General features: G+C 43.3%; 1 protein-coding gene across 1 annotated transcript in view; it reads left to right on the top strand.

The window, feature by feature from the left end:
* The window catches only part of Glg1 (golgi glycoprotein 1), a 106,112-nt gene that overhangs the window by 75,891 nt on the left and 2,601 nt on the right, over nt 1–27,620 (top strand). Inside the window, exons 9-25 of the mRNA XM_032888008.1 lie at nt 3,781–3,902; nt 5,414–5,515; nt 7,645–7,798; nt 8,988–9,125; nt 12,191–12,277; nt 13,498–13,560; nt 14,259–14,372; nt 15,546–15,634; nt 17,099–17,216; nt 17,932–18,024; nt 20,564–20,701; nt 22,526–22,649; nt 23,787–23,929; nt 24,099–24,200; nt 25,175–25,282; nt 26,202–26,391; nt 27,135–27,241. Of these exons, the coding sequence (XP_032743899.1) occupies nt 3,781–3,902; nt 5,414–5,515; nt 7,645–7,798; nt 8,988–9,125; nt 12,191–12,277; nt 13,498–13,560; nt 14,259–14,372; nt 15,546–15,634; nt 17,099–17,216; nt 17,932–18,024; nt 20,564–20,701; nt 22,526–22,649; nt 23,787–23,929; nt 24,099–24,200; nt 25,175–25,282; nt 26,202–26,391; nt 27,135–27,241 (1,992 nt within the window). The remainder of the gene's footprint in view (nt 1–3,780; nt 3,903–5,413; nt 5,516–7,644; nt 7,799–8,987; nt 9,126–12,190; nt 12,278–13,497; nt 13,561–14,258; nt 14,373–15,545; nt 15,635–17,098; nt 17,217–17,931; nt 18,025–20,563; nt 20,702–22,525; nt 22,650–23,786; nt 23,930–24,098; nt 24,201–25,174; nt 25,283–26,201; nt 26,392–27,134; nt 27,242–27,620) is intronic.

Genomic DNA, 27,620 nt, shown 5'->3' with positions numbered 1-27,620 from the left:
ATAGTCTGAAATACAAGTTTATATGAGTTTTAGATATGGAATCAGTTTCTGTTAACTGTTTCCCAGAGTAGGTAGTACAGCAGTCACGTTATGGTCATATGGCGGTTTGGGAAGACAAATGCAGCCTCTTCTCTAAAGTAGCAGAACCAGCTACAAGGAAGGCTTCTGGAGCCTGCTGTGGGCTGTGCAGAGGAGAGCACTGCACTCCTCTGGGGTCCTGTTGGCAGTTGCCCGGGCTGCCCTTTGTGCCAGTGAATGTGCCTGGCTGCAGTCCAGGATGACTCAGGAGACAGCCTCTGTTGTGTTTGCTTTTCATCTTTAATTCCATCTGTAAGGTTGTGGAAAGCAGGGTAGGGAGGAAGAACCAACCTATCTATAGTCAGCTCACACCTATTGTAAACTGTTCAGGAAAAAAATAGATGGACCCAACTCTATTTTGAGGCACATAGTTCATTCCCAAGGTTTTTGGAAAGTTAGCTTGTTAAAAGAACTAGTGACTCAGCTTCAAAGATAGATAAGTCCCGCCCACACCACCCTTTGTGCCCAGAAGAAAGTGCCTTCCAAACCCAGAGGGTGAGCACAAGTAGTGAACTGTGTGCTTTTGACTGCATTAACAATGCTCATGAAGGAAACACTTGTTTTTATTGTATGGATTCTTTTTTTTAAAGCCTTTTCTCACAAAAACTAAAGGCAATTTCTCCAAAGGGAGAGAGTCTTCCTTTGTCTTCTATAGTATCTGGCATTAGTCAAACTGAAGAATACGTTCAAGCAATTTGGGCAGGTTTCTTTCACTTTGAAAATTTTCTTCCTTGACACAGCAGACTCCAACCCCTGTCTCTCCTTGGATTAATTTAGTGAACTGGAAATGGTTATCACTGAAGTGTAAAGTATGTGGATAATTATTGTCCTGATGAGTATACACGCCTCCAGATGTACCACAGCTACCAACTATTGAGTTCTGTTGGGTTATGACTAAGGAGTTCAGCCCATGCATTCTCACACCAGGGATGACCACATAATGTATTCTCCAGACAAATTCTCTCTGAGCTTTGCTCCAGGGATTTTGGTTAATATCAGGGGCCAGAATGTATATATAATCATAACATCAATTTATATTCTTTTTCCTTCTTTTTTTGTTTGTTTGTTTTGAGATAGGATCTCTCTATGTAGTCCTGACTGTCCTAGAACTTGCTATGTAGATCAAGCTAACCTCAAATTCACAGAGATCTGCCTGTCTCTGCTTCCCAGGGTCTCAGATTAAAAGCATTCCTTCATCATTCACCTGGATCAGTTTGTATTCCAATTGTGTATTTTCCACACTCCCAACACTGAGTTCTAGAAAGGCAATAATTCCTTGGATTATCAACTTACTAGACTCCATGGGATATTAGAAAAAGACATTACTGACTTGATCTTGGTCATCAGGCATCACAGTTTACTCACAGAGTAATTATTCTGCCAACAAACTACAGCATTCTCTAGCTCTTCCAGATTACCAGCAACGTTTATAGAAATACTTTCTATCTCAGAATATCGACATTTTCCTTATAGTTCTCTCTTAATGATTCTTTCTAGGATAATAGAATTGGGATCTTTATTTTCTTTATCCGAAATCTCTATGTAGAGGCTAGAGCTTTCATAGGAACCACTGTGGGATCCCAGGTCAGATGTGTACAGACTAGAGAAGGTTCCAAGAAAGGATAAACCAGTGACACAGAACATGTCTAAACCTTGTTTGATTGTTTGGTTGTTTTTTGTTTTTTGTTTTGGGTTTTTTTTTTTTTTTTTGGAGACAGGATTTCTCTGTGTGGCCCAGGCTATTCTGGAACTCACTCTGTAGGCCAGGCTGGCCTGAAACTCAGAGATCCAACTGCCATTGTCTCTTGAGTGCTGGGATTAAAGTCTTATGTGACCCCCCCCAACCCCACCCTCTACCACCACTGTCACCCCGCCTGGGCTGGCTAAAGTATCTTGAAAAAAAGAGCTTAGAGCTGTAAGGGTTGTAATTTCCGGTTTTTCTTTCTCTTATTTAAGATTGTCACTCCACAGCCCCATCTGCTACCCATCTGTAGTAATAGTGATCTTCTACCCATCTGTAGTAATAGTGATCTTCTACCCAGCTGTAGTAATAGTGATCTTCTACCCAGCTGTAGTAATAGTGATCTTCCAGCCATCTGTAGTAATAGTGATCTTCTGACTATAAAATGCTTTGCAGTTTACCTTGCTTTTTTTTCATGAGGCATCATCTTGTCTGTTCTAGGATAGGATATCACTGTGTAGTTGTCTTGGAATTCTAAACCAGGCTGGCCTTGAACCCATCTGCCTCTATGTTCTGAGTGCTGTGGTTAAAGACGTGCATCACCACAGTTGGCCATTTCTTAAAATCTGTAGTTAAAAGAACTAAAATTCGGGGCTGGAGAGATGGTTCTGGGGTTAAGAGCACTTGAGGCTCTTCCAGAGAAAACTTAAAACATTTATATCTCCAGTCCCAAGGAACTTGCTGCCTTCTTCTGGCCTCCACAGGCACTGTATGTGCATGGGTTAAACAGACATACGTGTAGGCAAAACAGTTGCACACATAAAATAAAAATAAAGGGGGGAAAAAAGGGAGGGAGTGAAAACTTAGTGGCACAAGAAATTGTCCAGCTCTCATAGTTTATGTTACATAGATCAGGTCAGTACTCATCCTTGGGTCTTCTTATGCATAGCTTCTTAAGTCCTCCACTCAGACCCCTGTCTTCCTGTCTTTATCCTCAGTGAAGGATGGGCCAAGTGAAAGTGGATGGAAAGAGTGCACTCTCAGCTTCCCGTCTTTTACAGCAAGCCTTTTGTGTTAGTGCTTATGGTATAAATAGAGTTGATAAAAAGTGATACATTGTAAACATTCTTTCCTTTTTCCTTTTTTGTTCTTGATTGTCTGTCTGTCTGCTTTTTGGGCTAGGATTTCTCTGTATAACAGCCCTGGCTGGAACTCACTCTGTAGACCAGGCTGGCCTTTGAACTCAGAAATCTGCCTGCTTCTGCCTCCTGAGTACTGAGATTAAAGGAGTGTGCCACTACTGTCCAGTGTGTTCTTGTTTTCTAAGTCCAGCTAGGAGTTCATCGAAATCTCTCTCCTCTACCTTAATAAAACATAGTGTGCTTGCTATGACACCTATGTCATTGCAGCAAAATTTACAGCCTTTTTAGGATCAAATTATTCTCTAATTGAACTGTCTTTTCTTTTACTCTTTTCAACTCTGGCTTCCTTCAAAGCACCATTGAGAAACTGATTAGTTGGAAATGAGCTTGCATAGGCACATTGTCAAGACTTGTTTTGCAAATGCCCCATGAAAGGGCAGACCAGGTAAATGTACAAGTTCCACAGTGACTTTAACAGAAAACCCAGGGCAAGTGGCAAATGGAGAAAAAAAATTGGCAAATGTCCAACAGCAGTTTTTCTTTTTTTCTATTTTTTTTTTTTTAAGATTTATTCATTTATTATATATAAGTACACTGTAGCTGTCCTCAGATACACCAGAAGAGGGCATCGGATCTCTTTACAGATGGTTGTGAGCCACCATGTGGTTGCTGGGAATTGAACTCAGGACCTCTGGGAGAGTAGTTGGGTGCTCTTAACCGCTGAGCCATCTCTCCAGCCCCCAACAGCAGTTTTTCAATATAGCAAGTAACGTCTGTAGATGTTTGTTTGAGTTGTGTTTGATGGGCTAGACTGAGCATCTGCTGGTGTGACATTGCTCTTCTCTGTGCCTAAACTATCTTTTTTTCCCCCCAATCCAGCTTCAGACACTGATTCAGGAGACTGACCCTGGCGCAGACTACCGCATTGATCGAGCTTTGAATGAAGCTTGTGAATCTGTAATACAGACAGCCTGCAAACATATACGATCCGGAGACCCAATGTAGGTTCACTCTCCATATTGTGTTCTATTTGCCGACAGAGGACATTCTCTCAAACGGCTTTTGAGTAGTTTAACATCTTGACTAACATTTCATGGACGCACACCAACCTTTTGCTAAAACTAATATTGAGATTGAAACTTCTGGTCTACCTTATTAACCCATGATATGAGAGACACTTAACCCCAGAGCTTTGATGGTATTTGTTGACAACAGTGAGTGGGCATGCATGGACCTCTCTGATAGTCACCGAGGAGTGTCCTGTAATGCAGGCAGAGACTCCAAGGATATCAGGATAATTTGACACACTTGGCACACTGCCTTTCTCATGTTTGTTTGTTTGTTTGTTTGTTTGTTTGTTTGTTTCCCAAGACAGGGTTTCTCTGTGTAGCCCTGGCTGTCCTGGAACTCACTTTGTAGACCAGGCTGACCAGACTCAGAGACCCGCCTGCCTCTGCCTCCCAAGCGATGAGCTAGAAGGTGTGCGTCACTATGCCTGGCAGCTTAAAGGTTTATGTTGGCGAAGGAGATAGATAGGCATAGACTAAGAATGTCTATAGTATAATAACCATGGCAACCAGAAGAGGGACAGGGGAAGAGAAGGAGAATCATTTTACATGTATGGGTGTTTTCCCTGCATGCGTGTCTATGTACTACTTACTTGCCTGGTAACACACAGTAGCCAGAAAAGGGTGTCAGATTCCCTGGAACCAGAATAATTATGGCAGTGCTGGGAATTGAACTGAATCCTGTTGAAGAACCATCAGCTCTCTTTAACATATCCCCAACATCTTTGATTAAATATAATGTGTAGCCCTTTGCTGGGTCTTGAACAAATATTTTAAAAGACATAAGACACTTGAAAATATTTAAGATCTGGGGACAACAGGGCTATGTTTGCTTGCTTGGTTTGTTTGTTTTTCGAGACAGAGTTTCTCTGTGTAGCCTTGACTGGCCTGGAACTCACCCTATAGACCAGGCTGGTCTCAAACTTGGATGAAGATTCTCTTGCCTGTTTCCCAGGTGCTAGGATTAAAGGCATGTGCTACCACTGCCTGGCCTAGGTTTTTATTTTATATGATGGATTTGATTTCCCTTTTTATTGTTACTGTTGATGTGACAGTGATCTCAAATTTTAGAGAAATAGGCTGAAGTATTTACTGAGATTTGCTTCAAATATCAGCAAAAGACATGGAGTTAAAACAAATTTGGTTATAGGTTCACAAAAGCTCTAGAGAGCAGACGTGGCCAGTACACTGTTCTCTCCTCTGTGTCTGTTGGAATGTTTTCATACTAAATAAAAATAAAGTTGCTACACAGTGCTTACTTATGCAGAGTTTGAAATCCAGAATGACATAAAACTGGTAGAAGAAATAATTACTGACAAGGTTGGTTAATTTGTGTGATTCTCAGAGAAATAAATCATGTTACCCTGGGGAATAGGCGTTGAAATGAGTTTTGAAGCCTGTCATCCAAACACTTCTTCATTACAATTTACCCCTTTAATGGCCAGGATTCTTTCATGTCTGATGGAACATTTATACACAGAGAAAATGGTGGAAGACTGTGAACACCGTCTCCTAGAGCTACAGTATTTTATCTCTCGGGATTGGAAGTGAGTATTTTAAAACCAGTGGAAGGCATTGCCTCATTCTGTTCCCTTGTTTGGTCAATGTCAAAATAATGGGTGTGCGTGTGGGGAAAAATTTAATAGTGTATATGTATGCACGATGTGCGTCAGTTTGCCTCGGTGAGCAGTTGGGATCAAAGGACAACTTTATGGAATCTGTTCTCTTCCCTCCACTCTTTTTTTTTTTTTTAAAGATTTATTTATTTATTATATGACTACACTGTAGCTGTCTTCACGCACACCAGAAGAGGGCATCAGATCCCATTACAGATGGTTCTGAGCCACCATGTGGTTGCTGGGAATTGAACTCAGGACCTCTGGAAGGGCAATCAGTGCTCCTAACCGCTGAGCCATCTCTCCAGCCCTTCCCTCCACTCTTAAATAGGGTCTAAGAATCAAACTGGGGTCAGCAGGCTTAAACATAAAGTGCTTCATCCACCAAACCTTGTCAGCAGTCCTCATGAGGTTCTAAACCTAGCGCTTCATTCTGTATACACTCCTCCACCAAGCTGTGTCCCCACACCCCACTTTTATATTTTATGATAGGTAACAAATTAAATTCTTTTCAAATTCTTGGATAGCTAGCTCTCTCCAACCCCCAGAAAACCTATTCTTACTGCTTCTAGAGCAGCGTCTAAAAGCAGAGTCAGCCCACTACCAGCCTGTACCAAGCATCCCTGCTCACCACCACTTTGGAAGTTGGACTCAAACAGTTTCTAATAACACAAATATCTATTGAGAAGAGTCCTGGTACCTGTACAGACCTCAAGAGCATCTTCAACTTTGACGCTAAAGGATAACATTGCACATGTGACAGTTTGCTTGTCTTATCCTGATAGCAAAATAAAAAGAGAGGATGAATTGGAAATGTGCTCTTACAGTCAGTCACTGTTTTATTAGCTGTGTCACCTCCTCTTCTGTACCCTGTTCTCTTTTCCACTCCAGTGCTGCTGACACTGGGTTCACTGCTGCTTCTACTTCCCATAAGCTGCTTCCTTCTAAACTAATTTAAGTTAGTATACTATGATCTTTACCTTTTTGGTGATTAATTTATATTTTATTGACACATGTCAGTGGAAAAAGGTTACTTGAGGTTCTGTGTGGTTTTATGGATTAGTCTGGAAAGCATTATGGCACATGAGTGCCTATGTGTATAATGAGGGCTGAGGCAGAATATCGCAAGTTCCAGCCAGCCCTTGACTACATAGCAAGACCCTATTTCAAACAAGCAAATAGGTATGGAAAGGGATCAAAGGAAACTGAATGATTGCTTTTTTGAGCTTCCTCAAGCTATCTGAACTGAAATAACTTGAGTTTACTGTACTTTTCCCTGATCAAGACAGTGATTTCTCCTCCTCCCCTTACTCTATTCTGTGACCAAAAACAGGCTTCATAATCTCATAAATTAATTAATATCAGCATCTCTCCTTCCATTAAATAGCCCCCTTTACAGTTCACAATAAGACGTGAACAGAACCAGGCGTTCCTTAGTCTGGTTTAGAGAAAACAAGCAGGTTTAATACATTCCTGTCCTCGGATGATTCAGAATTAAATTTTCAGGTTAATTAAAGAAACCACTGCTTTATCTTCCCTAGGAAGATGGAGAAATTGGTTTTGTTGTTGAGAGTGTTCTGAGCAGGAGACTTGTCCCTGTTATTCCCTGATCTTGTTGAAGCTTTAAGATATTTATTTATTATATATACATCATACAGCTTTCTGCCTGCATGTATGCCTGCAAGCCAGAAGAGGGTATCCGATCTCAATACAGATGGTTGTGAGCCACCATGTGGTTGCTGGGAATTGAACTCAGGACCCCTGGAAGAGCAGTCAGTGCTCTTACCCACTGAGCCATCCCTCCAGCCCCTGTATTCTATACATTGACTATTGCATCATTGTGATCAGCATTCAGAGTGAGGCGTGCCTGCTGGTTCCTGTAACCTCAGTTTGGGAAGTGGAGGCAGGAGGACCAAGAGCTCATCCTCAGGTGCACAGCGGCTTCAGAGCCAGCCCGACTTCCTTAGGACTTGGTCTGAAGGGGGTGGGGAGCCAGCCAAACCCTTAGAGTGTGTGAGAAGGAAAATACGGAAAGTAGTGCTTCTCTCTTAACCTTCTAGGTTGGACCCTGTTCTATACCGGAAATGCCAGGGAGATGCTTCCCGTCTTTGCCACACCCATGGTTGGAATGAGACCAGTGAACTTATGCCTCCCGGAGCTGTGTTTTCTTGCCTGTATAGACATGCCTACCGCACAGAAGAGCAAGGACGGAGGGTATGCCGCCACCCTTGCTTCTTCCCACTGTCACTTGTTTCCTATCTGCTGTTCTGGTTTCTGTCATCGCAAGGAAGCCTTGCAGGTGTGTGTGGTAGGATTGCAGGATGCTCTACTACTAGACATGCAGTCCTTCAGTGAGTACCCCTGCTGGTCCCGCTGTCCCACCAGCCAGCTTCTCTCCTGTGTGTTGGTTTGTTTTTGTTCTAAACAAAGGATATGGGGAAAAAGTCCCAGGTTTTCTCTTTAAATTTTCAAAATCCAAATTACAAATGGACAATTAAATTCTGCTGTTCTAACTTTATTTAGCTTTAAAGATCCATTAGAAGCTTTTATCTGGCATACAAATGGTTCTTTAGGCTTCTACACTTTGGGCAGCAAAACACAAATGCTTTATATTAATGAGACTTTTCTGGCAATGCACTCGTTGCAGTAGAAGCTTCCATATAAGCTTCTTGGATCTCCCTGCCCCAGTTGCTACCCTTTAAGGTATTTGTGTGAGCTTCTTGTCTTCTGGTGCCACCTAGAATGCTGCTATACATCTCATTTTGAGACCTTACTGAATGTTATTTCTGCATATGTTACAGATGGTAGCCATGTTTTTACTTTATATACTTGGTGCAGATATCCTCTGAGCCTAGTCAGTGTCTAGGACTCAGACCTAGGAGATAAAGTTAGAAAATATCATAATATAATAGCTAGGAGCCTGACCCCAATTTTTATTCTCTCTCTCCCTCTCTTTCTCTCCCTCTCTCTATGTTGTGTGTGTGTGTGTGTTGTGTGTGTGTGTTTCTCGAGACTGTGTGTTGTAACTGATACTCTGTTGTCTCCTACATGCAGCATGTATGTGTAAATCTTGCCTGAGTCAGATCTAATATTTTATCCATACTCATCGAGAAGCAAGGTTGCTTAAACAAAACCCTACTTTGAACAGATCCAGTTCACTTGTTTTCAGGATACTTCAGGACACCTTTGTTTTAATGGTTTACTGAAAATACTGGCTTGGAACAAACTTCTTGTAGAGTTGAATTTCTAGCAGCTTCCTAAAGCATTTAATTCTTTTCCTAGAAGATACCATTTTGTATAGATTTCAAGGGGTAAACTACAGGCCTCGTTTAGTTTGCTCTGATAGAGGCTTCATGTATTTATTTCTGTTACTTTTAAAGTCTTACTCATTCTTTCTCTATAGCTCTCACGAGAATGCCGAGCTGAAGTCCAGAGGATCCTACACCAGCGTGCCATGGATGTTAAGCTGGATCCTGCCCTCCAGGACAAGTGCCTGATAGATCTAGGAAAGTGGTGCAGTGAGAAGACAGAAACTGGTCAGGTCGGTGCCAGCTTCCACTTGCTTTTCCTAAAGTCCCCATGACGTCCAGCTCAGTGTTTGCTGGTGGGATTTGTTATCTTTTCAGTCTTCTTTCTAGAAGAAACCCACCAGAGTTTTTTGTTTTTATTTCTGAGTAACACATTTTTCATATATTTTTTTTTTTTTTCTTTTTTTTTTTCCAGAGCTGGGGACTGAACCCAGGGCCTTACGCTTGCTAGGCAAGCGCTCTACCACTGAGCTAAATCCCCAACCCCTTTTTCATATGTTTTAATGTTATGGTTTCTGTATCTTTAGAGTTGATTATTTTCCCTCTTTGTTTAAAGTTTAGAGTGAAAGAGTCTAAGAAGATGACTCAGGTTAACTAAGAGCACTTGTTGTTCTTGAAAAGAACCCAAGTTCAGTTCCCAGCACCCACACACCGGCTCACAGCTGTCTGTAACTCCAGTTCCAGGGGATCTGGTTCCTTTCTTCTGACTTTTGCAGGCCCAGGCATACACATGTTGCACATACATAACATTCAGGAAAAACTTTTTTTTTTTTTTTTTTTTTTTTTTTTTTTTGGAGCTGGGGATCAACCCAGGGCCTAGCACTTGCTAGGCAAGCGCTCCACCAGAAAAATACTTTTATATTTAAACTAAAATTAAAAATTTTTTAAACAAAAGAAACCTTAGAGCCAAAATATGTCCTGCTCTGACAAAAATATAAGATTTTGTGGTAGGCATTGTTTATGTTAGACATTCCTTCTTCCTTAGCATATTTCCGTTTTCTTTCCTCATTGTGACTCACTTTTAATTCATTCTTTTCTATTTTTTAATTTATTTTCTAACATTTATAGATTACATTAAACCCGTTAGTGATAGCAAGGTACCACATATTCGTGTGTATCTGATATATACCAGTAGATGATGTACTTATCCTAAAACAGCCTATGAGGTACATGGAAATGGAGTTATTTTTCTACTTGATTGATCAAATTGAGACTCAGAGAAGAAAACTTCCTTACTAAAAACTCAAGATGCATTCTAACTAAGAATTCATTTCATTATAACCTCTCCACAAAGAGTAAACCAGAAAAGAGTAGCCTCAGTACTTAGGTGCCTTCTGTGATGGTCTCTAAGACTGTGTGTGTTTGGGGAAAGTGTTATTGGAAGTTATGAGCAAGACAGTATGTCTTTATCATGGAACACAGTGATCAGGGAAGATCCTAATATTAGAATAAGGACTGAACTTAGGTCTCCAGGCTTCATTTATACCATGACAGACCACTTCTGGAATTTTCCATATATAAGTCACATATAGACAGACATGGTAGCACATGAGTGAGATTAGTAAATCTCAGAGTGCTGGGGAAGTGCAAGCAGGATGATCAGTCCAAAAATAGCTTTGGCAGCCAGGCATGGTTCACACCTTTAATCCCAGCACTCAGGAGGAGAGGCAGGTAGATCTCTGAGTTTGAGGCCAGCCTGCTCTATATTAGACAGTTAGATTTTGTTTCAAAAAACAAAAACAACAGGAAAAGATAGTCTTCGACTACATAGAGAACTTGGAGTCAGCTGGGCTTTGTGAAATTTTGTTTCAAACAACAGGGACTAGACAGCCCAATTGGTAAAGGGCTTATTGTACAAACATAGGTTTGATACTCGGACCTCAAATGAAAGCAGGAAAAAGTGGCTCTTACTTAAAAATACTTGGGAAGGAGAACAGGCAGGTCCCTGGAGCGCACTGTGAAACCAGCCTAACCAAATCGGCAATCTCCACATCCCAGTGAGAGGCCTAGTTTCACAAACAGGTCGAACAGTTACTAAGGAATGACACCCAAGGTTGACCTCTAGTCTCCATATGCACGCGCGCGCACACACACACAAACACACACACACACACACACACACACACACACACACACCTATACATGTATGTTATACCTATACATGTATGTTATGCGTACACATGCATATAGTGGGGGAAGTACCCAAGGCTCTACCCTTTCCTGACTGAAGATTATAGTCAATAAATGACCATGAAGAAATTTTTTTTTTTTTTTTTTTTTTTTGGTTCTTTTTTTTTTGAGCTGGGGAACCCGGACAGGGCCTTTATGCTTCCTAGGTAGCGCTCTACCACTGAGCTAAATCCCAGCCCCAAAAAATTTTTTCTTATTCATTTATTTCTTAACTTATTTATTGAGATATGGTCTCATTAAGTAGTGCTGACTGGCCTGGAACTTGCTCCATAGACCAGGCTGGCCTCATACACTTTCTACTTCTGCTCACCTGAGTGCTGAGATTAACGTGTGCGTCACTACATCCTGCTGTGAGATTTTATTCAGTAGTGCTAAAGTATCTTGGTAATCTGGCTCCAAGAAATACCACAAAAAGACCTGAGCTGGAGATGGGCTTTCTATAAGGTTTCTTGAGGGGAGAGCTTTCTAAGATGGCCCGGGATTGGTACAATTTTGTGGCCTGATTTTGGGCTGTGTCTTAGAGGGTGGGGCCTGGTGGTTGCCTGTCCTCGGGAGCTGCGTCTGGCCACTCCAGGGCCTTGCAAGTAGTATAGGGCATGCTTCTATAAATAAGCTGTACATGTGCCTCTGTAAACAACCCTAATTACTGGGTCACATACAGAGATAGCAAGAAATTGTCACGTTGCAGTTGAACGTTTTAAAGAAACACCTTAATTTACTTACCAAGGGTATTGGCTGCTGGATATCATTTTCATCCCTTGTGTACACGTGGCACATAGACACACATGCAGGCAAAACATTCTTACACATAAAGTAATTTTTAAAAAATAGCCTGCTAACGTTTATAGACTGAAGTTTGTAGTTTGAATTGTTCCCATTGGGCTCGTAAATTTGGCCTTCTGAATTTGCATAATTTATTGTACCACTTGGCTCTCAACCACTGGGTTACACCAAGCAACATGTTACACCTTAGTTTTGGTCAAATGAAGCCTTTGTGTTTGGTTTAGTGAGAGAGTTTCAAAGGGAAGTTGAGTACAAGGGAAGCAGAGGTTGAGTCCCACTTTCCCTGTTCGCTTACGTGACTGAAGGGCTTGCCTTTTATGTTCAGGAGCTTGAGTGCCTTCAGGACCATCTGGATGACTTAGCTGTGGAATGCAGAGACATAGTGGGCAACCTCACGGAGTTAGAGTCTGAGGTAAGTAGTGAGCAGCCCCCTAGAGGAGAGGGGCTGCCAGCATTACTTAGCACTTTTGTTTCCGTAATCTTGAGAGAATAGATGGTCTTGTCAGTCAAAAGTCCCAATCAATCTTTCCCTACTTACTTTAGAAAGGAGTACACTGTAGCCAGTGGCACACACATTTAATCCCAGCACTGGGGAGGCAGAGGCAGGTGGATCTCTGTGAATTTGAGGCCAGCCTGGTCTACAGAGCTAGTTCTAGGACAGCCAGAATTGAGACAATCTTTGTCTCAAAAAAAAACCAAAACAAAACAGAAGAATAAAACAAACAAACAAAAGGAAGGAGGAGGAGGAAGAGGAGAATGAAGAAGAGAAGGAGGAGGAGGAGGAGTAGTAGTACATGGTGCTGCGTCCTGACCTGACCCTTCTGTCCCGAGACAGGAGCTCTGTAACTGTCTGTACGCTTAGCTCTTTGGTTTTTTTCTTCAAATTTATTATTTATTAGAGTTTTTCTCACTTGAGAAAAGATGGCTCCTGGACTTCAGGTCTCAATCACATTTAAAAGCAATTTAAGTGGCCGTAGTCTGAAGCTCTTTTAGTACTATTAGTTCTAGTTCTAATAAATAAAGTCTTAATAAAGCTTAATAAAGTCTTAAGATTTCCAGTTGTACATGAAAGATTGAACACGTTTATCCCTGTTATAACCTGAAACCTACTAAAATATAAAACATGAGATTAAAAAAGCCCACTAAGAGACTGGAGAGATGGCTCAGCGGTTAAGAGCACTGGATGCTCTTCCAGAGGTCCTGAGTTCAATTCCCAGCAACCACATGATGGCTCACAACCATCTGTAATGGGATCTGATGCCCTCTTCTGTTGTCTGAAGACAGTGACAGTGTACTCATATACATGAAATAAATAAATCTTTAAAAAGAAAAAGCCCACTAAGTATAGAAATAGATCATAAAAACTCCAGAGAACTTGCGTGCTCTAATGTTACTGCCAAGTATTTCATCTTCCTATTCTTAATTCTGCCTCTTCATTTGTTCAAGTTGGTGAAGGATCTGCCTGCCAGGCCCTTTAATTCCAGCACTCAGGCAAAGGCAAGTAGCTCTCCGAGTTCTAACTGCAGCTATATGGTTAGGACAGAGACATGCACACCGACACCTATAGTCTCCTCCTCCATCCCTGGCCTTTGCGTAGCAGAGTAATCAATCAATCTGTCTTATCTTCTACAGGACATACAAATAGAAGCTTTGCTGATGAGAGCCTGTGAGCCTATAATTCACAACTTTTGCCACGTAAGTGATGTCTGTAGGAACAAGGGTTGCTAAGAGAACCAAATTCAATGGGACTCTGGGCCCCAAGAGTGTGGGCTCATATCTGTCTTCAGCACACATTACTGTTGAACGATAGCCAGTATGTAAGATTTAGAACTGTAAACAGGATTGGGGAGAGGCCAACATCCAGGACCCTGTCTGATCGTAGCACTTAGTTCCAGCACTTGGTAGCACTCTGCAGAGGAGGGTGTGTGGCTAGCAGCAGTGGACAAGATGACTTTATGAGAAGAGATACAAGAAGGAAACTCCAGGGAGTGACTGAGGTGCTTCTCAGGAATATTAGCAGTGGCAGTAACTAGAACTGTGTCCGCTACACCTTGGTGCTGAGGGACTCCCTACCTTGTTTCTTACTCATCCTTTCCTAGATTATAGGAGGGAAGTACACTTGTGACCTTTAAGAGCTGACAGATAGGGATCATCCCTGGAGCTGCTGCTGGTATTATACAAGGGAATGGCGATGGCTCTCCGGCAGGTGTTCTCGCTTGGGGAACTTGATTCTGCTGCATTGCCATCTTCCCTGATTTCCCCGGCTTGTGTTTGAAGGATTTATGACATGTCTCTATTTTGAAGACTTCAGGGGTCGCCTGTATTTTTATGGATGGTACTATAGATTGTATTGTTAATTGTAACAAAGTGTAAGTGTGTTCTGTCTTCCCCAGGATGTGGCAGACAACCAGATTGACTCTGGGGACCTAATGGAGTGTCTGATCCAGAACAAGCACCAGAAGGACATGAATGAGAAGTGCGCCATTGGCGTCACTCACTTCCAGCTGGTCAGTGCCCTGTGTCTCGGCTGCTGTGGTGACTCCTAGATAGCTGTCTCCTGCTTTACAGCCACCATGCGGCTCTGCTCTTCCTATTGCTTCTCAGGAAACAGGACTTTTCTCAACAGCTTAGCATGAGATGAAGTGAGACCTCATCCTAGGGCACATTCCCTACAGAAGGGTAGAGACAAGGGGACCAGCAGCTCCTACCCAGGCTCTAATGCTCACATTAAGCGGTGCGATATCACTGGGGTCTGTAGTGCTGTGTAGTGGGTGTACATCAATACTCTGGGCCCTGGACCTCTTCTGCTCCTGCTGTATTCGCGCTCTCTCTCTCTTTTTCTTTATTTCTTTCTTCCACTATGTATTGGGAATTAAACACAGGGCCTCACCTTACAAACAGTTTTCCACTGCACTAAATCCCTACAGAGCATATTTGCCTTTTTTCATTTTAAATCATTCAACTCAGATTTACATTTGAATAATATGTTTGGACTACACTCTTGGTAATAAGAAGCAGCTACGGAAGTTGGGCATAGCAAGCACTTTGTTCAGAGAGGATGCTTTGTCAGTCGGCTGAGGTTATTAACGGTTTCTCAGAGCCAATAGCCCATCTGCTTGCATTTCGTTCTGTAAATGGATTCTCCTCCCCTGCTGGAGTCTAGACTCCAGTAAAAGATGCCGGAGCAGGTAGAGTATACACCATAGCTGCACGAGCAGGGCTGCTTCAAGGAAGAAAAACAAAACCAGAGCAGGGCTTGTGGAATGAAGTGACTGCATGAGGACATACTAAGATAGAACCCTGAGGGAACAGAGCATAAATTATTTGTGCCAGAGGAACACTTACGATATAGTGAGCTCAGATGTATGATTTAAGTACAGAAAGACCAATGGGATGTCACAGGGAAAGTCATGAGATCTCAGCAGACTGTGAAAGGTCTAATGACCAGGCTGTCCTCAAACTTGCTATATAGCCAAGGACAACCTGGAGCCTCTAATTTTCCTGTGCTTTGTCTCCCAAGTGCTGGTGTCAAGGGCATGTACCTCATTTGTTATGTAGTGCCAGTTCTGTGCATGCTAGACAATCGCATTCTCACACTGTGATTGTTGCTTGGCTGAAATGTCACTGATTGTTCTTAGTCATAACTTGCCACAGAGCTGGTTTTCTTTCTCATCTCTCAGGTCCAGATGAAGGATTTTCGATTCTCTTACAAGTTCAAAATGGCCTGCAAGGAGGATGTGTTAAAACTTTGCCCCAACATAAAAAAGAAGTATGTATCTCTTAATTGATTTGTTCTGCTTCCCAAGCTTCCCTCGGCTACTGCATGAGTGTGAAGGGTGAGGCCTCCCGTGCCTCTCTTAGGTAGTCTAACCACACTGGCATTGTCCACCAGACCATGGCCACAGCTGCCTAGAGCCACACTTGTTCATGGCCATAGGTATTCTTCAAAGAAAAGCTCCTGGAGTGTGGGAATGCTCTTGATTTCTCTTCCTAGGTTCATACCGCCTGTCTGAGGCGTAGGAAACTGCTGAAACCGCTTTTTCCCAGCATCACCCCAGTGTTTCATCTCTGAAGAGAAGCAGTACAAGCCTCACTCAAGTATTGAGTTTTAGGGAAGAAGCAGACCTTGACTCTGGAACGAGGTCTTAATGAGGAAACTGATAAGCTTTGACAGCACAGCTGCCCGAATCTTACACCCTGTGGGGTGGGGGTGGGGGAACTGTATTGCTAGGACGTATTTTCTTTCTTGTGGTTAGGTTCCCATTTTGGACAGTTTTTTCCCCCTGTAACTTTAATGACTGCTTCACAGTGTGTGAATGTTGAGAGCACCATTCTTACTATGGTCACTTTGTCCTTAATAAACAAGTATTGAACTGTCCTATCACATATGCTCTGTGTGGCCTCCGCTCCAGTCAGAACTATAATCATCATTCCGGCTACTGCCGAGTTCTGACGGTGTAATGGGCCATGTTCTAAAGCCACAGTGCGTGCACCAACCAACTGTATAAACCTTTCCCTGTACTTGCATACCTATGACAAGGTTTAACTTACAAATTAGCCACAGTTGGAAAATAATAATTATATGGGTGGTTGGGGTGGCACACATCTCTAATCTCAGAACTCAGGAGATGGAATAAGAAGACTGTGAGGTCCAGGCCATTCTGGAATACATTGTGAAACCCTGATTGTTACTGTTTTTAAGAAAAAATTGAAACAATATACTCTTTGTAGTTATGTAAATTCAGAGCTGGGAGGTAGTGGCACTCACCTTTAATCCCAGCACTCAGGCAGAAGAGGTAGGGGGATCTTTGGGCTCAAGGCCAGCCTGGTCTACATAGTGTATTCCAGGGTAGCCAAGGCTATACAGAGTAACCCTGTCTCAAAAAAAGTTACATGAATGTAGATATATCATCTATAGCTATATCCATAACAATCTCAGCATAACTTTTTTCCCCTTTCAAATTTAGAACTTCACCTTTTCAATTAAAGGACGTGATTGGGTTATTTGCCATATGCAGGGTCTGGTCTTTGTGAGCCATTGTTAAATAAGGGGGACAGATGAATTATTTAAAACAACAACATCAAGACTTATAAGAACGACATTTAAAAACACAGCTATATGTTTGTGAATGAACTCTGGGTAAAGAGCATGGCCTGCTCCTGTCTGAGCCTAGTGCACGGCCATTCGCCCCACTGCAGGCAGTCTAACGTCTGCCTTCTCCCTCCACGGCAGGGTGGATGTGGTGATCTGCCTGAGCACCACCGTGCGCAACGACACTCTGCAGGAGGCCAAGGAGCACCGGGTGTCCCTCAAGTGCCGCAAGCAGCTCCGTGTGGAGGAGCTGGAGATGGTAATGGCTCTGGAAACCACAGCGCTAGTGCTCAGTCAGCTGCGGAGGACAGGAGCAGGGGGTGGATTCTGCTGCCGTTGTGAAGCAGAAGTCATGGAGTAGCAGTTGGGAGTCTTTCCTATGACATTAGTTTCTTTACTGTTTTGAGTTTGGCTTTAAGTGATGGAACACTTTTTACCACAAAACACTGGAAGCCAAACTAGGACAGACTCAAAAGTTTGGTCACTGCAGGCACTGAATCAGTACTGTCCTCAAAGACGGCAGGTCTTCCCTGTGCACTCAGCTGTCTTTGGCCTCACGTTCATCCTGAGGCTGGTCCTGTGGCTGAAGGGTGGCTGAAGGGTGGCTTCTAGAAGCAACGGGACTATCTACCTCACTTTTCATCTCTAGCAAGAAAGGAGGAAAAGGGAAATCTCCCTTTGCCTCGAAATAAAACCTTCTCCCTTAAATGTACGTGTCAGCTTGGGAGCTGTGGCTGCTGCATAGGTGGCCAAATGAAACAGCTGAGGGGGAGAGGAGGGGGAGGGGACAACTTCAGCTGCTGTTGTGAAGCATGAGACAGTCGCAAATGAAGTTTTACCATATGACATTCAGTGTCATCTTCATGCTGCTGTCACCTTCAGAGGCCATTACTCAACAAATAAGTCTATAAACATTTGACATCTCCAGCTTAAAATCCTCTCATTTCTCTCTCCCACACGGGCTCCTCCTGCAGACAGAGGACATCCGTTTGGAACCAGATCTGTATGAAGCCTGCAAGAGTGACATCAAGAACTACTGTTCTACAGTGCAATATGGAAATGCTCAGGTAACATCTTTAATTACAGATCTCAAGACAGGGCACCCTTGCAGCAGCCTGTTCCTCACAGTTTCACTGCCATTGTCCCCTTGGGCTGTCCCAGGGTGCTTTGCCCAGTTTCTCCCCGGCTACTCCTCTGCTTGCACTCTGCCTTGTCTGCCTAGGGAGCTCGTGCTGTTCCCTCAGGTTTCTTCTATACAGTCTCCTCAGTAACTCCACATCCATATCCACCCAGGGTTCTGAAGCACAGTCCTTTTTTACCCCTATGAATGCTGGTTAGCCTTCTCCCTGCTCCTTTCTTCCCTTTTGTAATTAGAGCATATTAGTTGTTCAAAATAAAGTGTTTACTGACAGACACTTTTATATGTGCACGTGATATACCCTGATCATATTGCCTTTTTTGTTCAGCTCTCTCACTGCCTTCCCATGATGTGTATGTTCTTTTCTGATAGCGTCTCACAAACAGAAGTTTTGTGTGTTTGATTTTTAGGACAAGGTATCGTGCTACCCCAGCTAGCCTCAAACTCCCTAGGTTGCTTAGGGTGGGTGGTCTTCAGCTGCTAGTCCACCTGGCTTAAACCACCTTGCCCAGCACTGCAGGGAAATCCTTACAAGACATCAAGAAAAATCCCCCATGAGCCTTTTCAAATAACATAGAAGCAAGTCCCAGAATCACCAGGATTGAAATTCATGTTTTCGTGATGTTTTTACAAGTGTCCGCTTACTCAGTATCAGGCCAAGCTAGGGCCTCTGACCCTGAGATGCTTCTCTCGCTGCCTTTTGTGTGTGGTTGCAGCGCACAGTCTGAGTTCTCTGTTTCTCTTTCTTCCTCGTACTTAGTCTTTTCGTTACGTTTGAGTTTCCATTCGATGATCTGTAACTTCGGTGGACACGAAACCAGACAGGATCTTGTTCTTTAACATGGTGGGCACTTGTCAGAACAGATTCTTCTTCTGGGTGCCATTCTTACAGATACAGCTCTGCTTTTCCTTTTTGCTGGAATTCTTGTGGACAGGTGGGGGCACCCAGGTCTGTCCCTAGTGACTTTTTATTTTTGTCTGAATGGTTTCCGGTCTTGGTTACTTCGTGTTGCATTTGAGGTAATGGCTCAGCTTACCCAGGCAGTTGCTCAGGATTACCCAGGTTAATAATTATTCTTCCATTTTCTCCCCCTCCCTCTCTCCCTCCTCACCTCCCTCCCTCCTTCCCTCCCCCTCTCTATCTGGCTTTTGTTTTTTGAGACAGAGTTTCTCTGTGTAACCCAGGCTGTCATGGTACTCAATGTTTAGACCAGGTTGGCCATGGACTTACAGAGATCCATTCCTTTGTCTCTGCCTCCCAGGGGCTGGGATTAAAGACCTGTGCCACTGCCACCAGACAATTCTCTCATTCTTTAAATAGCACCATTGGGCTTTTTCAGTTCTTAAATCTCTCCTTGCTTCTTTTTATCCTAGATTCTTGTTCACCATTTTCTTCTATATTGCTTCTAGGACATTACGTGTATTTTTGTACTTTTCTTTGAGTGTTCTATTACCTTTTCTTCTCAGGTTTGAGTTCTTGGCTTACATATCATTTCTTAATCTGTATGCTTTAACTAGTGCTGGTTTCTGGTTGTGCCTAGAGTACTTCAGAGAAGTTCATGACTCCGTGCTGCAGCCATGGCTTGGTACTGCTTCCTATCTACTTCTTTGGTTACGCATCTTTATATCTAAGCATGTGTATAGCAAGGAAACTAACCTTAAAATCCATCCTGGAACACTCTTTATAGTGCCCCCCCCCCACCTTTGCTGACACAGCTCTTCATAGTTTGTCTCGAAGATGGTATTTGCCATGGAGGATTGGGTATAATTCATACTTAGCATCTAATACTATTCTTATAAAATATATGTTGAGTTTAATCAAATTTCTGGACTTTCTACCTGCTCTCTAGTCAGAGTAGTCAAATGTGTGCTCCACAAGGAATCCTTTCAAGAAGTGGCTCAGGAAAGAAGAAATCAGAAAGCCTAAATGGGTTCCCTTTTAGATTTCAGTACAGCCTGCTAATCACCCTGAATTTTTGTCATTTGGTTCACTGTTGGCCCTAAGGCTATATAAATCCATGAGTATATGAGTCCTTAATGAGAAAGTCCTTACTCCTATTGCCTGGAATTAGAAACAAAAGGTCCTGGGTTACAAAAACTATGTAATGTCATGCACTGAACTGAGCATTTTGGTCAGAATAGATGATTTTCAATCCCTGATACGCTTCCTAACTCAATCATAACTTTTTTGTTTAAGAATAATTTACTCATTTTATGTATTTGAGTTCACTGTATTTGTCTTCAGGCACACCACAGAAGGTATCCGATCCCATTAGAGATGGTTGTGAGCCACCATGTGGTTGCTGGATTTGAACTTAGGAGGTCTGGGAGAGCCAGTCCTCTTAAACACTTAGCCATTTCTCCTGCCCCTCAACCATAACTCTTACATTACACATAACTGTTAGTTACTAGATGAACTGTGACTTTCTGATATATTTCCTAACTCAGCCACAACTCTTCTGTTACAGATTATTGAATGTCTAAAAGAAAACAAGAAGCAACTGAGTACCCGTTGTCACCAGAGAGTATTTAAGCTGCAGGAGACAGAGATGATGGACCCAGAACTAGACTATACACTCATGAGAGTCTGTAAGCAGATGATTAAGGTAAAGAACCAGGGACGACCTAAGACAATAAGAGCATGACCTGTTTCCTTGTGTCCTGTTACAGCCAACATGGTGCTGCCCTCGGCTGTGGTCTGCAGTCCAATAGCATTGTCTTCAGCTGCCAACTGCATTCCCGAGCCCCAGCATCTCTGAGGGTGGAACAGCCAGAGTGTACATTAACCTCTAAGCAACGTGGATGCTGCTCCTGTTGGAAAAATCACAGAGCTGAGCTAACTAGCTTTGCTCTGAACAAAATACAGTTAAATAGGTTGCCAAGATAGGTGGGCTGAGAAAGCCACAATCCAGTGTTTTCTTCAGATCATAACCCTCATTCTCAAGATGTTGCTTTCTGTTCAAGAATTTTACATTTTATTTTATGCGCATGTATGAATGGATACCATATATGTGCCTAGGTCCCACTGAGACCAGAGAGGGCATTGGGTTTCCTAGAAGTAAAGTTACAGGTGGTTGTAAGCTGCCACGTGGGGGCTGTGAGCGGAACCCAGAGCTTCTGTAAGAACAGCAAATGCCCTTACCCATGAGCCATCTCCAACCTGCAAAATGTGTAGGTAATCTATATAATCGATTTCTTCAAATAATTCTCCAGTGAATGTTTATTGGTTTGGGTTTTTTAAGACAGGGCTTCTCTGTGTGGCCCTGGATGTCCTGGAACTTTTTCTGTAAACCAGTTGGCTTCAAACGCACAGAGATTTGCCAGCCTCTGCCTCTTGAGCACTGGGATTAAAGGCGTGTGCCACCACCGCATGGCTTCCAGTGATTTTTTTTTTTAAAGATTTATTTATATATTATATATAAGTATACTGTAATTGTCTTCAGACACACCAGAAGAGGGCATCGGATCCCATTACAGATGGTTGTGAGCCACCATGTGGTTTCTGGGAATAAACTCAGGACCTCTGGAAGAGCAGTCGGGTGCTCTTAACCACTGAGCCATCTCTCCAGCTCCCTAGTGAATTTTCTTAATGTGCCTATATATATAAAGAAATTAAACTTAAGGAAGTGCAAAGAAACTTTAATAAAATTCCTCATTTCCTTAAAATACCTGATTCTGTCAATAACTGTCAGTGGGGATTTGGTGTTTATGTGTGTGTGTGCGAATGTACATGCCGAAGAAAGAGAAAGGGAGGGAGAAGAAGATGACCACTGGAACAGACAAGGGCGACGTCGTGGTGAGGAAGGGTCCTAAGATGACCACTGGAACAGACAAGGGCGACGTCGTGGTGAGGAAGGGTCCTAACCACATTTGAATTGTGTGACCAGACATGTAGATTGACAGATAAAGGTGGAGTTCATTACCAGCCCCACACTGAGCTCTGACTGAAGGATAGCAGTGAGCGCACAGGGCTAAGCTCCCAGTGGGTGGATTACATCCCAGCACTTAAGTAAACCACATGTGTCCTTATCCCAAGTCCCTGTTCACATTGGTTTAGTATCGCTAAGTACTACCACTGTGGTTGGGAGGGATGGCTTGAGGGCAGGATGGCTGTTATACTCACCCAGTAAGTGCACCTGTGACATGGGTCACACTGTAACATAGCCATGTTAATCAAACCCATGCAGAATTTACAGTCTACACGGTTGATGTCCAGTGTTGGCAGAGACAAATGTGAAAAATGCAGGAGGTAAAAATAAAGAGGGGCCCTAGGCTGGGCACTTACTGATGATGCTTAGCTCTCCCTGCTTATCTAAGCGATGGCCTTTGATTTGTGCTTTTATGAACTCTGGTAACTGTAAAAGCAAGAACAGGTAGACTAGTTGCTAGCTTGAGATAGCCGTTTTTATATAATTCTGTTTTCTTTGCAGCGGTTCTGTCCAGAAGCAGATTCTAAAACTATGTTACAGTGTTTGAAACAAAACAAGAACAGTGAATTGATGGACCCCAAGTGCAAACAGATGATCACCAAGCGTCAGATCACCCAGAACACAGGTACCACCCTGCCTCAGCCTTCCTGCTTCTGCTGAGTGCACCCCAAGTAGAACTGCCGGACATGTTATCTGAGCCGTGTGCTCTCTCCCGTTGTGGGCTTTCCAGAAAGGGACTGAAGATCTGGACAGCTGACCTAAAAAACAGAAACGAAATCAGCATCAGAATCCCTAGGAAAGGAAATTCTAGAGATTTACGTACGCTAGAATTTTAAACTTCATGAGCACAGTCAGTCATTTTCAGAGGGAAAATTTCAGCTCTTACTTGGGAAACCTTGTAGTTTAGTGGACAAAAAAAATTAGATATTTCTTTCATGATGCTTTCAAAATGATCTATTATGGACAAGGTTTCTGCTGTCCAAATGATTATGTTTGTTTTTAAATATTGGACCACAAACCCCTGCAGAGCTGCTGCAAAGGTGAAGGTTCCTGAGAACTAGTGGAGTGCCCTTAAGCTCAGTCATGTTGCTGATTAGCAGTGTCGGTGAGAATAGGTGTGGTAGCACACACATTTAATCCCAGCACGTGCAAAGCTGAAGCAGGAGGATTGTGAAGTTCATGTCTCAAAAAAAAACTGCGACTTGCAGGCCTGCTGCCATGCCTTCCCCACTCTGAAGGGATATATTCCTAGAACTGCAGAAAGTCCGTCCGTCCATCCATCTGTCCGTCCGTCCTTCCTTCCTTCCTTCCTTCCTTCCTTCCTTCCTTCCTTCCTTCCTTCCTTCCTTCCTAAGCAACAGCAGTCGTCACATGATATCTCACTGCTAACTAACTCACCCAATTGGCATTATATTCGTAACGTTCAACACAATATGTCTCCATACCCCTTACCCACATTCCTCTGTTGTTTTTGTTTTTGTTTTTGTTTTTGTTTTTGTTTTTGTTTTTGTGACAAGGTTTCTCTGTAACTCTGGCTGTCTTGGAACTCACACTAGACCAGACTAGCTCAGACATGGCAGAGATCCTCTGCCTACTGAGTGCTGGGATTAAAGGCTTACACCACCACTGTCTTATTTGCCAATATGCACCCCAGCAAATTGCACTCCAACTAATATGCCCCTTTTGAAAGATGAATTTCCAAAAATTTGTGAAAATTTGTAAGTGAATCATTTCATCATACACTGACTTACTTTTCCTCTAGATTACCGTTTAAACCCCGTGCTAAGGAAGGCCTGTAAAGCTGACATTCCTAAATTCTGTCATGGCATCCTGACCAAGGCCAAGGATGATTCAGAGCTAGAAGGCCAAGTTATCTCATGCCTCAAGCTGAGATACGCTGACCAGGTACGCCGACCAGGTTCTATAGAGCTGTATTGATGAGCATTTTCTCCATGGACATCACTAGCATTCTCCTGTTGTTCTGTTTGTGTCTTCCCCAAGCTGGGCTGTGAAGGTCAGATAAACCTCTGGGGCTCTCAGATGCGCTGACTTGGTCTCCCTTTGTCATCTCTAGCGCCTGTCTTCAGACTGTGAGGATCAGATCCGTATCATCATCCAGGAGTCTGCGCTAGATTACCGCCTGGACCCTCAGCTCCAGCTGCACTGCTCAGACGAGGTAGGCTTTGGGTGCAAAGGAGGGTTTCCCCAAAGAGGTGACAGAAGAAAGCTCTATACCGCACTTTCTTCCCAACATGGGGTTACTTAAAGGCCTGTCTTGTAGGGAAGATTTCCAGGTTCTGCATAACACTGAACCAGACTTGGTTTGTTACATTATAGTACTGCCTCCCTGCTCTACTATTGAATAAACATATGCTTTTATAATTACATGCATTGTGGTCCTCCCTAATTATTCTATAGCTCTGTCTTTTTTTTTTTTTTTTTTTTTTTTTTTCCTGGAGCTGGGGACCGAACCTAGGGCCTTGCGCTTACTAGGCAAGCGCTCTACCACTGAGCTAAATCCCCAACCTTCCCTAATTATTCTAGATAGCCATCCAGAACCCCTTAAGACTTGGCAGAAAAATGAGAGTGCTCTCCTAATGTCTCTAAGTAGCTGTCCTTGGAAATAATTGGTCTACCAAGCTAGAAAAGGCCATCTGAGGAGCCTTGTTTAGATTGCTCTTAAAGCTATCTAAAGAAAGTTGTTTACTCTCTTCTCTGAAGATCAGGTTTGGGAAGTCTATGAGTTCATGCCATGTGCAACTCATATCAAGTTAACCTTCCTTCTGTGGAATCACAGAGTAGCCTTCTTTGTGACAAGTCCTAGAACAATGTGATTCCTTTTCAGAATCGCCAGTGAACTTTGAAACCAGAAGAGAGCTTAGGCGTCTGGCATCAAGACGGTGTGGAGAGGGCACAGTCCACTAGGAAGCTGTTATGCTGAGCCTTGGGCACATGGGAGAATCAGAAATGTTAGGTTTAGAAGCCCGGGTTTCCAAAGACAGTGGCATTGTTTCAGCTGTCCCTAAGGAGCAGGCCCATTCAGAGTCAGCAGCAGGCACCATGAATTCAGGGCTGGTTGGGCAGAGTTGGTCTTCTCTGGAAGCCAGTTATTTCTCAGCAGGATAGCCCTGTTTTCTCTTTCCTGAATAGATTGCTAATTTATGTGCTGAAGAAGCAGCAGCCCAGGAACAGACAGGCCAAGTGGAAGAGTGCCTAAAGGTCAACCTGCTCAAGATCAAGACAGAGCTGTGTAAAAAGGTAGCCACACCCTCACCGTGCCTATCTCCTGTCTCCTTTTCTCTATTTTCCTCTTGATCCTATTGCATTATTTATTGAAGGAGAGACAGAATAATGGTCAAGAAGCATATTGTGGTTTGGAAAGAGGTAACAGCATAGAATGCTGAGTAGGAAGGCTTATATTTTGTATTTTGAATACCTTTTTGGCTTTTTTGAGACAAGGGTCTCTCTGTGTATCCCTGGCTGTCTTGGAACACACTCTTTAGAGCAGGCTGGCCTCAAACTCACAGAGATCCACCAGCCTCAGCCTCCCAAGTGCTTACGCCACCACAGCCAGCTTGAATTTGGTTTTCAACCAGCTCCTACCTTTCTTCAAAATGTGGATTCAAACGCATTCAGCACGGCCTTTGTAAAATAGACTCTTATTTGATTGAGTGTGTGTGCGTGTGCGTGTGCGTGTGTGTGTGTGTGTGTGATCTGCATGTGCATTTGTGCACATAAGTCCCTGGTGCCCAAGGAAGCCAGAGGTACTGAATATTGTAGGTGCTAGGAACCAAATTCAGGTCCTCGGAAGAGCAGCAAGTGCCATGTCCCTAGCCTCTTGATTGAAAATAGAGCTCAGAAGTCAGCCTTACAGCTGTGTGTTAAGATTCTCAGTCCTTATTGTTCAGTTTTCCTACAGTAAAAGAACAACTATTATATCAATAAAATTCTAACGTATACATACTTTAAAATAATGTGGCATGCCAGAGTGCCAGGGACCCTACCTGATCATCCGTCATGTACGCACTGTCCTAGATTCCTCAGAGGTAGTTAACAGATTAAATTAGGTGCCAGAAGTCTATATTCTGTGCAGATTTAGCCATATTACCGCCCACCTTCCCAGACTAGTTTCTTGGTCACCTTCACTCTTTGGTTTGTTTGTTTGCATGTTCTGTAGAGTGTTACAAACACAGATTGGATACATTTCTTCTACAAAGCTCTCTCCACAATGAACTTCCCTTTTCAGGAAGTATTAAACATGTTGAAGGAAAGCAAAGCAGACATCTTTGTGGACCCAGTTCTTCACACAGCATGTGCCTTGGACATTAAACACCACTGTGCAGCCATCACCCCCGGCCGCGGGCGTCGTGAGTAATGTTTGTTCAGTCTGTCCCTGTCTGAACTGTCTTGGGTGGGACAAAAACTACCTGTGAGTTACCAGGTGCAGCTATTCTGTTCTGTGTCTCTTATCCCAGCCACATACAGCATCTCTACGTGTCAGCTTGATGGTAAAGCTAGGCCTTGATGGCCATGAGTTTGAGAACAGTTGTACAGGTATGAACTGACCAGAGCCAGAGATTTCATGAAAAAATACATTTGTGCTATTTATTAGAGAATCAATAATTCAGGTACAGCTAGGCATAGTGGTGCACACCTTTAATCCCAGCACTTAGAGGCAGAGAGAGGCAGATCTCTTTGAGTTCAAGGCCAGCCTGGTCTGTAGAGAGAGTTCCTGGAAAGCCAGAGCTGCATAGAGACTTGTCTTCTTAAACAGTTCAGTCACCATCAGTATCCTCTTTCCCTCCCCACACTGAGCATCCCAGGGGCCCTCGAAGGCACCATGGCAGCTGCTGGGTGTCTGGACCCCAGGTGACAGACAACTTGTTTCTGAGCCAGGGACACCCAACAAAAATAGGAGGTGATAAGAGATCTTGAGCAGCTGACGCTGGAACCACACTCCTGGCCAGTGGGATCTTGATTAAGGTTCTTGGAAGGAATTTGATCCAGTTGGTCCCAGAGAGCTGAGTCCTCAGGCGCTTGAGAATCTTCTGGCAGGTTTGGCAGCCATCACTTCCGTGCAGTTGCAAGCCTCTGCCATTTGCTTCCACAGAGATGTCCTGCCTGATGGAGGCCTTGGAAGACAAGCGCGTGAGGTTGCAGCCCGAGTGCAAAAAGCGCCTGAATGACCGAATCGAGATGTGGAGTTATGCAGCCAAGGTAAGGAGCAAGAGAGCTCCTGATGTGGCAGCCTCTTTTGCCAGTTTTTATCTCTGTGGCATATGTGACTGGTGTTATCCTGGCTAGAAATCGAGCAAAAGGTATATTTCAAAAATCAGGTCAGGTGTGATGCTGTACAGGCCAATCTCTGAGTTCCAGGCCAGCCAGGGCTGTATAGAGAATCCCTGTCTCAAAGGAAAAAAATTATTGTTTCTAAATCTGGACTGTTTATGAACCCTGAAATACCATCGCCCTCACAGAAAACTAAGTCTACAAAACACTGTCTCAGTTTCCCAGACCCCAGTACTGACAAGTCATCGTTCCTCATAACTGTCAGCCATCCCTTCACTCCTCAAGGAGTGAAGTCGCGTGTGAAGCC

Source organism: Rattus rattus, chromosome 17 (genome assembly GCF_011064425.1).
Source record: "Rattus rattus isolate New Zealand chromosome 17, Rrattus_CSIRO_v1, whole genome shotgun sequence".
In the NCBI taxonomy this organism is placed as follows: domain Eukaryota; kingdom Metazoa; phylum Chordata; class Mammalia; order Rodentia; family Muridae; genus Rattus; species Rattus rattus.
This window is presented reverse-complemented; position numbering and strand designations above follow the sequence as displayed.